Consider the following 13,277-nt stretch of genomic DNA (forward strand, 5'->3'; position numbering starts at 1 on the left):
TTTCTTTAGACATGCATTGCTTCATCAACCTGCCACTGGGTGCTGGACAAACAGACATGGTTATAAAGGATTTAGTTGTTCACCCACAGCGGTCAGCTCATGGTGGAAGGGGTCTCTGAGAGCCCCACAGAGGCTAGGAGGTCCTTAAGTGGTGAGAAACTAAGTACCTGAAGAAAGCTGCCCTCTTCCCACGTCTCCTTGCAGAGTCCCCCTCTGCTCCTTACTTCATTCTTTTTTGGTCTCTAGGAGGCCTAGGTGTGAAAGTGAAAATCACTCAGTCATGTCTGACTCTTTGCAACTTCATGGACTATACAGTCCATGGAATTCTCCAGGCCAGAATACTGGAGTGGGTAGCTGTTCCCTTCTCCAGGGGATCTTTCCAACCCAGGGATTGAACCCAGGTCTCCCGCATTGCAGGTGGATTCTTTACCAGCTAAGCCACCCAGGGAAGCCCTAGGAGGCCTAGGAGACCAGGAATATAGGTCTGATACTGTTTCCTGGTCTCCTTGCACTGGGCTTTCCTGGGGATGCATCCAGCTTGGCTCAGCAATCAAGGGAGTTTGCTGAGACTCCCACAATGCCTAGGGCTTCACTCATATTTGGTACCTTTTTGGTTAAGGACAGCCAGGCGGAGTTAAGGATGGAAACACTCATATTTAGGTCACTATCTTCTCAGGATCTTCTGTGATTTCTAAAGAAAAAGAAGAAAGCCTTTTACATAATTGGACCTTAGTTACACTGAGTCCCAGAGAGTTGCTCTTTAATAACACAGGGCTGGCAATGAAGCTCGGAGTGGAACCTATATCAGTTTGGGGGCAATCATGGAAATAGAACTGAAACATCAAAGTAAGAAGGGATCTATCTATCTATTTATATATACATATTTATAAAAAGTGGGAGTAGCTAGGAGAGTGAAGGTCCAGAAGGTTCATTCCAGAGGATCAAATGTCTCTAATAACTGCAGCTTGCCTGCAATACAGGACACCCTGGTTGGATTCCTGGGTCAGGAAGATCCGCTGGAGAAGGGTAGGCTACCCACTCCAGTTTTCTTGGGCTTCCATGGTGGCTCAGCTGGTAAAGAATCCACCTGCAATGCAGGAGACCTGCTGGGTTCGATCCCTGGGTTGGGAAGATCCCCTGGAGAAGGGAAAAGCTACCCACTCCAGTATTCTGGCCTGGAGAATTCCATGGTGTGTATAGTCCATGGAGTTGCAAAGAGTCGGAGATGACTGAGCGACTTTCACTTTCACGAAGCATTGGAGCGGGTGAGGAAGCCAGAACTCACTGGAATTGTGAGAAGTTACCAGGTCTCACTGCAAAAGGTGACCCGGAAGTGGAAGCTCAGAGAGAGAGATGTGTGAAGTCACACTGAATGTCACAGCGTCCCGAGAACAGTGATTTTTGCTTCATTCCCACCTTCTAAGTCTGTTTCATTCAGTGGCAAACTCTAACCTGGAACCACATAGTGAAGGGGCTTCTGGGTTACCTAGTTCCTGGCCTTGGTCAGGAGTGACAGTGGTCACTGAGCTGACAACAGACAACTGAGCTCAGTATTCCAGCAGGAAGAGCAAAGAGGAGCAGGGTAGGACTGTGGCTGTGGAGAAGTGGCCTCTGCAGAGACTCCTCTACCTTTGGCCCCAGTGCCATAGCCCTCTTGACTGCATGCTTTGATCTGTCTCTCAGAGACGTCCTCTCCACTAACACCAAAGCCACAGCATCACGCACTTACTGGCTGTGAATTCTTCCAGAATCCTGTGGCCCATGCTAACCAGGGCAAGACTGGTATGAGAGCCTTTCAACTATGTCAGCATCTGTCAGTGCAAAGTGCCTAGGCCTTTGCAACAGAAAGTTCAGTTCAGTTCAGTCACTCAGTCGTGTCCGACTCTTTGTGACCCCATGAATCGCAGCACGCCAGGCCTCCCTGTCCATCACCAACTCCCGGAGTCCACCCAAACCCATGTCCATCGAGTCAGTGATGCCATCCAACGATCTCATCCTCTGTCATCCCCTTCTCCTCCTGCCCCCAATCCTTCCCAGCATTAGGGTCTTTTCCAATGAGTCAACTCTTCGCATGAGGTGGCCAAAGTATTGGAGTTTCAGCTTCAACATCAGTCCTTCCAATGAACACCCAGGACTGATCTCCTTTAGGATGGATTGATTGGATCTCCTTGCAGTCCAAGGGACTCTCAAGAGTCTTCTCCAACACCACAGTTCAAAAGTATCAATTCTGCGGTGCTCAGCTTTCTTCACCATCCAACTCTCACATCCATACATGACCACTGGAAAAACCATAGCCTTGACTAGATGGACTTTTTTTGGCCAAGTAATCACTCTGATTTTAATATGCTATCTAGGTTGGCCATAACCTTCCTTCCAAGGAGTAAGCATCTTTTAATTTCATGGCTGAAATCACCATCAGCAGTGATTTTGGAGCCCCCAAAAATCAAGTCTGACACTGTTTCCACTGTTTCCCCATCTATTTCCCATGGAGTGATGGGACCAGATGCCATGATCTTAGTTTTCTGAATGTTGAGCTTTAAGCCAACTTTTTCACTCTCCTCTTTCACTTTCATCAAGAGGCTCTTTAGTTCTTCTTCACTTTCTGCCATAAGGGTGGTGTCATCTGCATATCTGAAGGTATTGATATTTCTGCCGGCAATCTTGATTCCAGCTTGTGTTTCTTCCAGCCCAGCGTTTCTCATGATGTACTCTGCATATAAGTTAAATAAACAGGGTGACAATATACAGCCTTGACATACTCCTTTTCCTATTTGGAACCAGTCTGTTGTTCCATGTCCAGTTCTAACTGTTGCTTCCTGACCTGCATACAGGTTTCTCAAGAGACAGGTCAGATGGTCTGGTATTCAAAGACCTGTGTTCAAATCCCTCTACTGCTATCTGGCAGGTAAATTACTCTTTCTCAGCCTTTTTCATTATTTCTAAATGAAGGGTGACAATCTCTAACTTTTAAGACAGTTACAAGTATGAAATGACAATTTATGTAAAGCACCATCTATTAATTACTGCTCCTCTTTTTGGTCATTAATCTTGCTGCCTTGACAATGCTTCTAGTGCTTGCCTACAGAGAAGAAAAATGATGCTGTTACTTCTTTCCTTCTGTAGTAAGTGGGCACCACAAAGGGGCTCCTCTTTTGCTGGCTGAGTGGCAGGGAGGAAGATCCCCTGTCGTTGATCTGAGAGGGTCTCTCCAGAAGCAGATACAGTAAATCCTGACTTTTCAGTCTGGGTAAGGTACACAGAAGGTAGGCTTTATGTAATAGAATGGAATGAATACAGAGAAGAAAGTAATAGGGAGCAGTCAGGCTAGACCGTGGTAGTAGGAGAGGAGGGTGAGAACAAGGAAAGGAAAATAGCACTGGAGGCTGCATTGGCAGAAGTGGAATGGAGGAGAATAAAATATTTCAGGGGTAGGACTTCCCTGGTGGTCCTGTGGTTAAGACAGCAAGTTTCCAGTGCAGGGAATATGGGCTTGATCCTTGGTCTGGTGGGGGAGCTAAGATCCCACATGCCACGTGGTGTGGCCAAAGATAAATAAATAAGTAATAAAAAACAAATAAAATCCCCTACATATAAAGATATGCATGTGTGTGCATGCTAAGTCACTTCAGTCGTGTCTGACTCTTGGCAACCCTATGGACTGTAGCCTGCCAGGCTCTTCTGTCCCTGAGATTCTCCAGGCAAGAATACTAGGGTGGGTTGCCATGCCCTCCTCCAAGGGATCTTTCTGACCCAGAGATAGAACCCGCATCTCCTAAATCTCCTGCCTTGGTGGGCTCTTTACCGCTAGTGACACCTGGGAAGCCCAAAGACATTGAATGTACACATTAATTAAAAAAAAATAGGAATTGCAGGACTGGGAAACTGAGTCCAGCGCATCCCTTAGAGAACACAGCCGCAGACTGGCAGGTGGTTATACCCACAGGGTGATGGGTACCAGCACACCCCAGCTATGTGCCAGGTGCAAGTCCATCCTGTGGCAGGTAAAAATCACACCAAACTGGGTACAGTTTCACGGAAGGAGAGTGCAGGTACAACTGTCTCGTTATTAGAAACTCAGCTTGGTATTTCTGAACCATCTGCAAGTTATCCCTCTATCCCTAAAATGTAACTGTTCTAGACAGTACCAGCGGGGTATCAGGACTCTGTGGGCAGGTGTAAATCCAAACCCCAAATTCTGGTGCTCCAAAGAGGGTTCTAAGCAACTTTCCAAGAAAATGGAAGTTGGAGGCAAAAGGCACTAGCCACATAGTGATGGTCACTTAAACCACCAGAAGAAGTGAAAGATTCTCAGCATCTGTCTTTACCAAAAGCCTGGGCAGTCAGATAGCATTGGAGAGAAAAGGAGAGAGGAGTCACAGGCTGTGATCTCTGAAGGCAGGTAGGGTTTGTGCCAGAAAATGCTCACTAGGGTTCAACAAGTGTTAAAGGAAGAGGGAGGAGGTGGGATCAGGCAGAGGGAGAAGTTGATCTTGATGCAGGTGCCTCAAAGCCTCAGCCACCAGGTGGGGAGCTGTGGCGTGAGAGGCCATCTGCCAGAGAACCTGTGTTGACCCCAGATGGCCAGGCCTTGCCACTCGGATGTGGGCCACCCCCGGAAGGACAGGACTTCCGGTAAGGGTCAGGGCTGTGCAGCAGAGGCAGACCCTGAAGGAAGTGACCTCTGAGGCTTCCCCCGACCCACCCCCTCACAGCTGGCTAGGAAGCCCTTCCCGGAAGGGGAATCCTTCCCGTGGGCACATTTCCCTGTCAACCAACGTGGGCAGTCAGATATTGACAGGAAGTGCATGAAAGCCCAATCTACCCTGAGATCTCTATTCTTGCTCTAATGCTTGTACTTATTTAAAAATTCTAACATTTATTTTTATTTATTTATGTATTTGGCTGTACTAGGTATTAGCTGCAGCATGAGGGATCTGTAGTTGTGGCATGTGAACTCTTAGTTGGGGACGTGGGGTCTAGTTCCCTGAGCGGGGATCAAACCCAGACCATTTGAATTGGGAATGAGAAGTCTTAGCCACTGGACCACCAGGGAAGTCCCTTGGCTTTATTTTTGAATAAAGAGACATTTTAGAGCCACCAATGGTTTTGTAACATTTATAAAATATGGAGTGTCACAGAGTAGAAAGAGTTGGGCCTTTGGAGACAGAGGGTCCTACTTGAGTCTCAATTCTGGGTGTACCTTTTTACTGCAATCTTGGGTCAGTTGTTTCACCTCTCCAAGCTTGTTTTCTCCTCTCAAAAATGGAGATAATCATAGTCACTAATTCAGAGGGTTTCTGTGAGTATAAAATTTGGATAAATATTTAGTACAGAGCTGGAAACCCAGTCAGTTAAATCACTGGTGATACAATGATGAAGCTATTTACTGTGCCTTGGATGTGCCAGGCACTATGTAAACTATGGAGTGGGTATGGGGGCAGTTAGGAGAGTTTATCCCAGTCCTTGTCATCTAGGAGTTTACAGTTTCCTTGAGGATTCAGATATGGGCCAATGGGAGTAAGTATTAATATTGTGCTAACAACTTACTACCATATCCAAGAATTTTGTAAGAAATATCTTTTTTCTGCCTGACATGTTTTCTGTTATTATTGCCATGTACCCAGTAGAATGGAGGCAAGAGCAAGATTTGACAATCTTCTGGAAGCTGACCTTGGTCAAAGTCCCTTGTATGTTATTTACTGGGAGAGATGATGGCTAGGTCAGGGGCATGCTGTGGGGGAAAGGCCACCTTTGATGACCCATTCCTCTTGACTTGGGAGATTCTGAAGGCTGCGGACTGATAGGGATTCGGGCTGGGGACCCGATGCTGCCCAGTGATGTTCCTCATATGAGAGCAAGAGTGAAATCCTTGAACAAGTTCTCCCTCATTGTTTCCTCCTTCACTGGAGAAGAAAGTGACAGAACATTTAAAGATGTTCATTCCTGACAGGCATCCCAACATCGCAGTACAATGTTCTAAATGTTCAAGTTCCAGGGAGGCAGAATATCATGCATACTTGGTATAGATTGGAAAGGTCTTAGTGTTAACTTTTTTTGTATAAATCATTGACATCTCTCTGTCTTATAAGTTTTCCCTACTCTCAATTCTACTCACAGTTCTGTAGGTCAGAAATTTGGACCAGGCACTGCAAAGATAGCTCTTTTCTGCTCCATGAATTCTGGAGCCTTGCAGCTGAATGGCTGAGCACTGGCTGGATGGCTTGACTGGGGTCACTGTCTGGAGCCCCGTGCCCGCCATCAGCTGGATTCCTCGGTTCTTCTTCATGGGGTCTCTCCGCATAGCCTGTTTGGGCTTCCTCGCCATACGGTTGTCAAAGCATCTGCCTTCTTATGTGGTGGTTGGCTTCCCCCAGAAAGAAAGTAGAACTGCCAAGTCTCCTAAGGTTTGGCCAGGAACTGACACAGCATCACTTTGGCCATGTTCTGTTGGTAAAAACAAGTCACAGCTCCAGCCTGGATTTAACAGGACGTTACCTCTAGAGGGTGGAGTGGCATATGTGTATAGGATTAGGAGAAACTGTTTGTCGCTAATATTCCAGTTACTATTTCTGCACAGCTTAGTGCCCTCAAATGTAGCAGCTAAAAAGAGCCATTTAATTTTGCTCATAAAATTATGGGTCAGGAGTCTGAGAAGGGTGCCATTGAATAGTTCGGCACTTAGGGGTCTTTCACAAGGTTGTCATCAGATGTCACCAGGAGCTGCAGTCATTTGGTGGTTTGACTGGGCTGGACATCCAAGATGGCTCGGTTGCTCAATGGGCAGCCTACACTAGCTGTTGTCTGGGAGCTCAGCTAGCACTGTAAGCTGAAGAGCCTAGATGTCACCTCTCCACTGTGGTGGTCTGAGGGTAAGCTGACATCATGCTGAGTGGCTGGCTTTCCCCAGAGCAAACGTCCTAAGAGGGCCAGGCAGGAGTTGCATGGCCTTTTCTAACCTAGCCTAAAATGAATACAGCATCGCTTCCACCATTGAAGTGGTTATAAGCCCCCTAGAATCAAGGAGAGTACTCATAGTGTCCACTTCACAATGGCTATGCCACAGTCACCATCTTTGGAGGCTATTTTGTGCTGTGCTGTGTTAAGGTGCTTAAGTTCTGTCTGATTCTTTGCGACCCTATGGACCATAGCTCACCAGGCTTCTCTGTCCATGGGTTTCTCCAGGTGAGAATACTGGAGTGGATTGCCATGTCCTCCTCCAGGAGATCTTCCCAACCTAGGGGTCGAAACTGTGTCTCATGTCTCCTGCATTGGCAGGCAGATTCTTTACCATTAGCACCACATGGGAAACCCTTGGAGGTTATTTACTCAGCTCTTAAAAAAAATAATTTATTGGAGGCTTCCCTGGTGGTCCAGTGGTAAAGAATCTGCCTGCCAGTGCAGGAGATGTAGCTTTGATCTCTGGGTCGGGAAGATCCCCTGGAGGAGGAAATGGCAACTCACTCCAATATTCTTGCCAGGAGAATCCCATGGACAGGGGAACCTGGTGGGCTACAGTCCATGGGGTTGCAAAGAGTCAAACATAACTGAAGGGACTTAGCACTTAGCATAGTTGATTTACAATGTTGTGTTAGTTTCACGCGTGCAGCAAGGTGAATCAGTTATACATATACCTATATCCACTCTTTTTAAAGATTATTTTCCCATATAAGCCATTACAGGGTATTGATTAGAGTTCCCTGTGCTATACAGTAGATTTTTACTATATTTTACCCAACTCTTATGTTACAGAAATCCACCAACTTACCTATGATTCTGCTAGAAAGCAACCTTAAGTTATGACATGGACAAACACTGTAGGGTTTGCATCAGAAGTGAATCCTTTCAGAGCTCTGTCATTTGTTTCTCAAACAAAATTCCTGAGATGTTAACTTAAAAATTAAAGGGACTTCCACCTCTCATATCTTGGCCCAGTGGGCCTTTCTTTATCTCAAGTATTCTGGCTGGAAGTATAGCTTTTGCCAGGCTGCCTCCTTCTGAACCGGATTTCTGCTGTGAAGTGTTTTCACAAACGAAAAACACATTTGGTCCAGTGAGAAGCAGTCTTGTCACTGAAGCATCTAATTTGGTGGTTTCTGATGACAATGGCTCTATACTCAGCTAGTCCAAACCTGCCAGGAAAAAAGCCCTAAGTGTGTCTGTCCTCCGTGGCCCCACTCACCCTAAGCTTACCCTTCCACACAGACAATGGAACCGTGTGGCATCTTGCCCAGAAGCATTGCTCAGAGCTGCTGGAGGACGAGCAAACCTGGAATCCAGAGGCTGGTGTCTTGAGGCATTTGGGAACTGGCATGAAACAGACACCAGGGAGGTGATAGGGCCAAGAGGATGAGACGCTCAGTAACTTTTCCACTTTCCTATCAAAGACTCATGCTCAGTCTCACCCTCCAGAAAACAACCTGGCCCTCTTTAGGGGCATGGCCATGTAGGCTTTTGTTTTGGAATATTGCTTTAATTCCAAGGCTGAATTACTTGACTCTATAGGGTAACTCTTGTGCCCCATGTTGTATTAGATGTATAAAGTTCTCTCTCATAGGAGGGGCAGAGGACAGAAGGGACCATTTTACTGTGGTGACAAGTGAGGGAAAATGAAGGGATCAGATAGCGCCAACTGCTAGAGTTAAAGTGAAAGAATTTTCACCCCAGGAGGACAGGGCAGAAGGATCTGGGAGGGGCAGAGAAGCGCTACAAACTAAGCCCAGGTTTCATTGAGATGCTTCCACACTGTGTCTGTTTGGTGGTGGGGAAAAGACCACCCTCTGAATGCCCTCTGATGGCATCATCAACTCAATGGACATGAATTTGAGCAAACTCCGGGAGATGATGAAGGACACGAAAGCCTGTTGTGCTGTAGTGCGTTGGGTTGCAAAGAGTTGGACACGACTGAGTGACTGAACAACAACTGAATGCCCTCACGCGGATGGCAGATCTTCCTGCAGCAGATCATCCCAAATTACCAAGGAGCTTGGGGGCTGGACACAGCAGTATGCATTTTTCTGAGCCACTACCATTTTGTTCATATTAAACATCTCACGGGGCTTGGAAAAAGGGAAAACCTCCATGCCTTTCACGGAAGAGGCTGCCATGACCGCCCTAGCAGGATCTTCAGAAGCTTTGTTTAGGGGAGATAACTTGTCCTGGTCCTTAAGTATTCATGATCCTTGGTCTCTAGCATGAATATCTTTATGATGTCATTGATTTGCCCCAAAATGAACACACATCACTGTATTGTTCTTGCATGAAATGTCTAGTTTCTTTATCTTCTGATTATTTCTTTTGCAGAGTGGTTTGTGGTGAAGAAACACACTTCTTTGGTCTGTTTGCGTGGACAGGCAGACTCCACTTATGCTCCCAAGCAGATGTCTCTTCAACTCACCACAATCATATAAACTCACCTAGGTTTAGTTATATGTTAACTATTATTGTCCTTCAAGGAACAGGGTGATATCTGGCTTCCAGCTAGAAGTTACCTGTGCCAGAGGTGCCATTGCTAATAGGGCTTGTGGGGTGGGGGAGTCTTCTCTGTGTAGAGAACTTTCTGGAAATTTTAGTGTGTCAGGAAAGCTTAGATACTCAGGATGCATACTGTGCTTAATAACCCCCAGGACAGAGACTGACCCTTTTCCCCAAAGAGGGTCTTGTTGCTTACTGGAGTTATGTAGACAAAGCAAATGTTACATGTACACAAGAGGAATGTGTGTGTGTATGTGTTGAACATGCTGAGTTAAGGGAGTTTGAAAAGACTGAGGGGTTTCATGCTTGGCAGATTTCAGTGAAAATCTGCTTTCCCCCCTCCTTTTAAGATGCTGATAGGAGTGTTGAGAGACCATGTTGTCTAATAGAAGAGCACAGAAAAGACAGACCCACCTGGTTTCCTATTTGCTCTCCTAGTTTTTTATCCAGGCTCCACCACTAGGAGGTGTGACCTCTGGGCAAGTTACCTAACCTCCCTGAGCCTCAGTTTCCTCATTTGTAAAGTGGAAATAACACTTTCTAGGCTTGTTGTGAAGATGAAATAAGATAATGATGTAAAGCATTTAGCACGCTGCCTGGCACAGGGTAGGTACTAAATCCATAGTAACTGACTATTATTGGGTGTAAACTAAGTACTCAACCCCTTTCTCCTTCATCTTTCCTCTAAATTCATCCAGGTTTCCATCCCTTTTGAATTCTGGTCAGTTGAAGAGAAATTCCTTCTTTCCCAGAGTACTGATATTAATGATCTAAACTCGGGTTGGATAATCACATTGTGTCATCAACTTCCAGATTATTAGATATTATTTACAAGAAAAATAGGCCTGGAGTTCCTTCCAGACCAAGGACAGAGGCTGCAAATTGAATTTAGAGGCTTGCCGACCTTTAGACCCGGGGCTGGAGGCAGGGGCAACCCACTCTCCTGGTCTTGAAAGACACAGCAGGCTCTCGTAATTGAGTTACCGCCTGGGATTCAGTAAGACTAATCCATCTATATAATTTCTTCGCCTGGTTTAATGCCATTAACGAAACTGAATTAAGGAGCGGGTGGAGTTGGGTGGGACAAGGGGAAACGGATTTTCTGTATGGTAGTCGCTGCCGCGTCTCTGCCGCCAGGCTGGAGCCTATGGTCTGATTAATGGACCGCTCTGAGGACCAAGTCCTGCCAGCGGCCACCCAGGTCCCACGCCCTTCCGGGTATCCGCGTGCCGAGAACAGGGCCATCGCGCGCAAAGGGTTTCCCAGAATGTCCCAGGGCTACCCTGTCCCTCTTCCCTATCCCTGGCTCTCTCATCTTCCCCATTCGCCCCTCTCTTGTACAATTTCTGAGCTGCTTCCCTTTAGTTCAAATCTTCATGGACCGTCCCTCTTTGGTCACTAGCGTGCTCCAGGAGACAGGCCGATCCGCTAATCCCTCTCCAGCACCCGCCCCCGGTCCCACCTCACTCGGTTTGTCTGGGGTTGACCATTCCGTGTGGTGGGCACTCTGCGCCTAGGTTGCCAACCAGAGCGACCAGCCTAGGAGGAGGGGCCTGTGTGCGGGGGGTGGGGGTGGGAGGCGGCCGCGGCCGCTGTCAGTTTCACTCTCTGCCCTACTGACACCCAGATCCCAGCGCGCCCTCCTCACGGAGAGTCCGGCTGGCTCAACTTGGGCAACTGGCCGGAGGCAAGGAGTCGCCGACTCCCGGACTGAGATTCCATCGCTCGGTGCAGGCACTTGCCAACAGCGGAGTCCCCAAAGTGTAGGTGGTGACAAGCGCGGGCCCCGGCAGCGCTGCGGGGAAGGCAGGCGCCCGGATCAGATGGTGGAGGGTAACGGGGGCCGGGGTAGGGGGGGACGGGGAGCCCGGGCTTCGATCTCGGCGGCAGACAGCGAGCCCGCCCTGGCGACGTCCGCGGGTCCTGCCCGCCCCGAAGGGGCTGGGGGACGCACGGCCGACACGCTTGCTGGCGCTCCGCTGGCCTTGCGGGGCTTTGGCTACCCCGCGGCTGACGTCGGCGCGCCCCTGCCGAGCTATCCTTTTACTACAGCCCGCCGGCGGCTTTGTGCCGGCCCCGCCCTCGCCGGCCCCCGCCCCCCGCGAGCCAGTACCTTGTGGTCTATATAGAAGGTGCCGCCGCGCCGATTCGCGGCTCTCCGGGACCCGAGAGTTCTTTGGGAGCAGAGCGCGAGCGAGGGAGCGGACGAAATCCTAGGGGGTGTGGGTGTAGGGAGAGAGGGAGAGAGAGAGCAGGTAAGGGCCGTCGCGTCCCGCTCCTCTGCCCGCCAGCAACTCGGGACCCCCTTTTGGCAAAATCATAGGAACCTGGAACGTTGGTTCAACAAAAAGAGAGAGGCGACGACCCTCCCCTCTCGATTGTCCACGGGCGAGGAGCTGCGCGGCTCTGCGGTGTAACAGGCTCACACGTTGCTCATCACATGTTCAAACATTTCCCTTTCGGGGAGCCTCGTTATTTTTAAGTGAATATTTTCGTCTTTGTTTTGATTTTTTTTTTAACCTTCCTCGGGGTTTTATTTTGATGGAGTTGGCGGCCCGCAGCGTATGGGGAGTGGCGGGGGAAGCGGCCCGCCGGCGCGCGGGTAGCCCACCCCCAGGCAACTCCCCGGGAGGCCCGCGCTGGCCCGGCGAGCGGCCGGCGCGGAGCCCAGGGAGGCCCACGGCGGCCGAGCCGGGGAGTCCCGGCCGCACGTCTCGACGGCCCCGGGGGTGGCGAGCGCGGCTCTCCGCGGGCGGGCGGGTGGGCAGGAGCGGCAGGCGCGGGGCGCGGGGGGAGTGCCGCGCCGCTTTGTCTCTGCACTTCTGGAGCCAGGCGCGCGGCTCCTCCCGCGGCCGGCCGCTCGGGCTCGCGGTGGCGGCGGCGGCGGCGGCGGCGGCGGCGGCTCCTCCTTCACCCCTCTCCTTTCCTCCCCACTCTCTCGTAGGCAGCGGCGGCAGTGGCAGCGCTGGGGAACAGCGGATTCCGCCCGGAGCCACACCGAGGGGAGCTCGCGGTCGCGACTTGCCGCCCTAAGCACTCTCCCAAGTCCGGCCCGCTCGGCGAGGACTTCCGTCTCCTGGCCGAACCCTGTCAAGCAAGCTGGGATCTATGAGTGGAAAGGTGACCAAGCCCAAAGAGGAGAAAGATGCTTCTAAGGGTAAGCCCGCCCGCCGAGTCCGCCTGCTTCCCTTCCCTTGGTTTCCCTCGCCCGCTCGCGTGCGCGCCGCCCTCCGGCGGCTCCCGGCCTCCCTCCCGGAGCCTAAGCTGCCCGTGACCTCTGCGACCCCGGGCGAGAAAGGGGCGGGGGGGGGGCCGGGCCGTTGGGGTGGGGGGTGGGGGGCTCTGAATTTGCACCACTTTCCCTCCTTCTTCGTGGGATTGTCGCCCCGCGAGTGCCACCAGCCTCTTCACTCCCCTCTCCGGACGCACCGGGGTGGCGCTGCGGGCAGACGGAGCTGCTGCAGCCGGGAGCGCCGGGAACAGCGCTGCCTGCCGCCGGCCCGCCGCCTCTCGCCTCTTAGGTGCGAGTGCCTGTGTGTTGCGTGTGCGCGAGTGTGCATCTGTGTGCTGCGCGGGTGCCACACGGTGACATACTCAGGAAGGAATCTCCCCACTCTTAGAACCCGTGCTCCGATCCACCTTTCCGCCCCCCCTCTCCCCGCCCCCAATGCAAACAAAGAACCTGGCCGAGACACGCACCCCCTTCCCCCCACGCTCCTTTTCCCCTCACGCCCCCTGCTCCCCAACTCTCCCCGTCCCCTCCCCAGAAGGCAGGAGCTTGCCACCTTCCCTACGCCGCGTGCAAA

The 13,277-nt window shown here is 50.5% G+C and overlaps 1 protein-coding gene across 3 annotated transcripts in view; it reads left to right on the forward strand.

Moving 5' to 3' along the window:
• Nucleotides 1-13,277, forward strand: part of FGF13 (fibroblast growth factor 13) — an 833,122-nt gene that overhangs the window by 308,997 nt on the left and 510,848 nt on the right. For 2 of the 3 annotated variants that reach the window (XM_081565116.1, XM_081565114.1), the window contains one exon: nt 12,416-12,628. In XM_081565116.1, coding sequence (XP_081421242.1) covers nt 12,580-12,628 — 49 coding nt within the window. In that variant the 5' untranslated portion in view covers nt 12,416-12,579. Of the gene's footprint in view, nt 1-11,039; nt 11,235-12,415; nt 12,629-13,277 lie in introns of those variants that run through there. The other variant, XM_081565115.1, reaches the window with a different exon arrangement.

The sequence above is a fragment of the Giraffa tippelskirchi genome, chromosome X (genome assembly GCF_054371585.1).
Source record: "Giraffa tippelskirchi isolate mGirTip1 chromosome X, T2T-mGirTip1v1.2.pri, whole genome shotgun sequence".
NCBI lineage: Eukaryota > Metazoa > Chordata > Mammalia > Artiodactyla > Giraffidae > Giraffa > Giraffa tippelskirchi.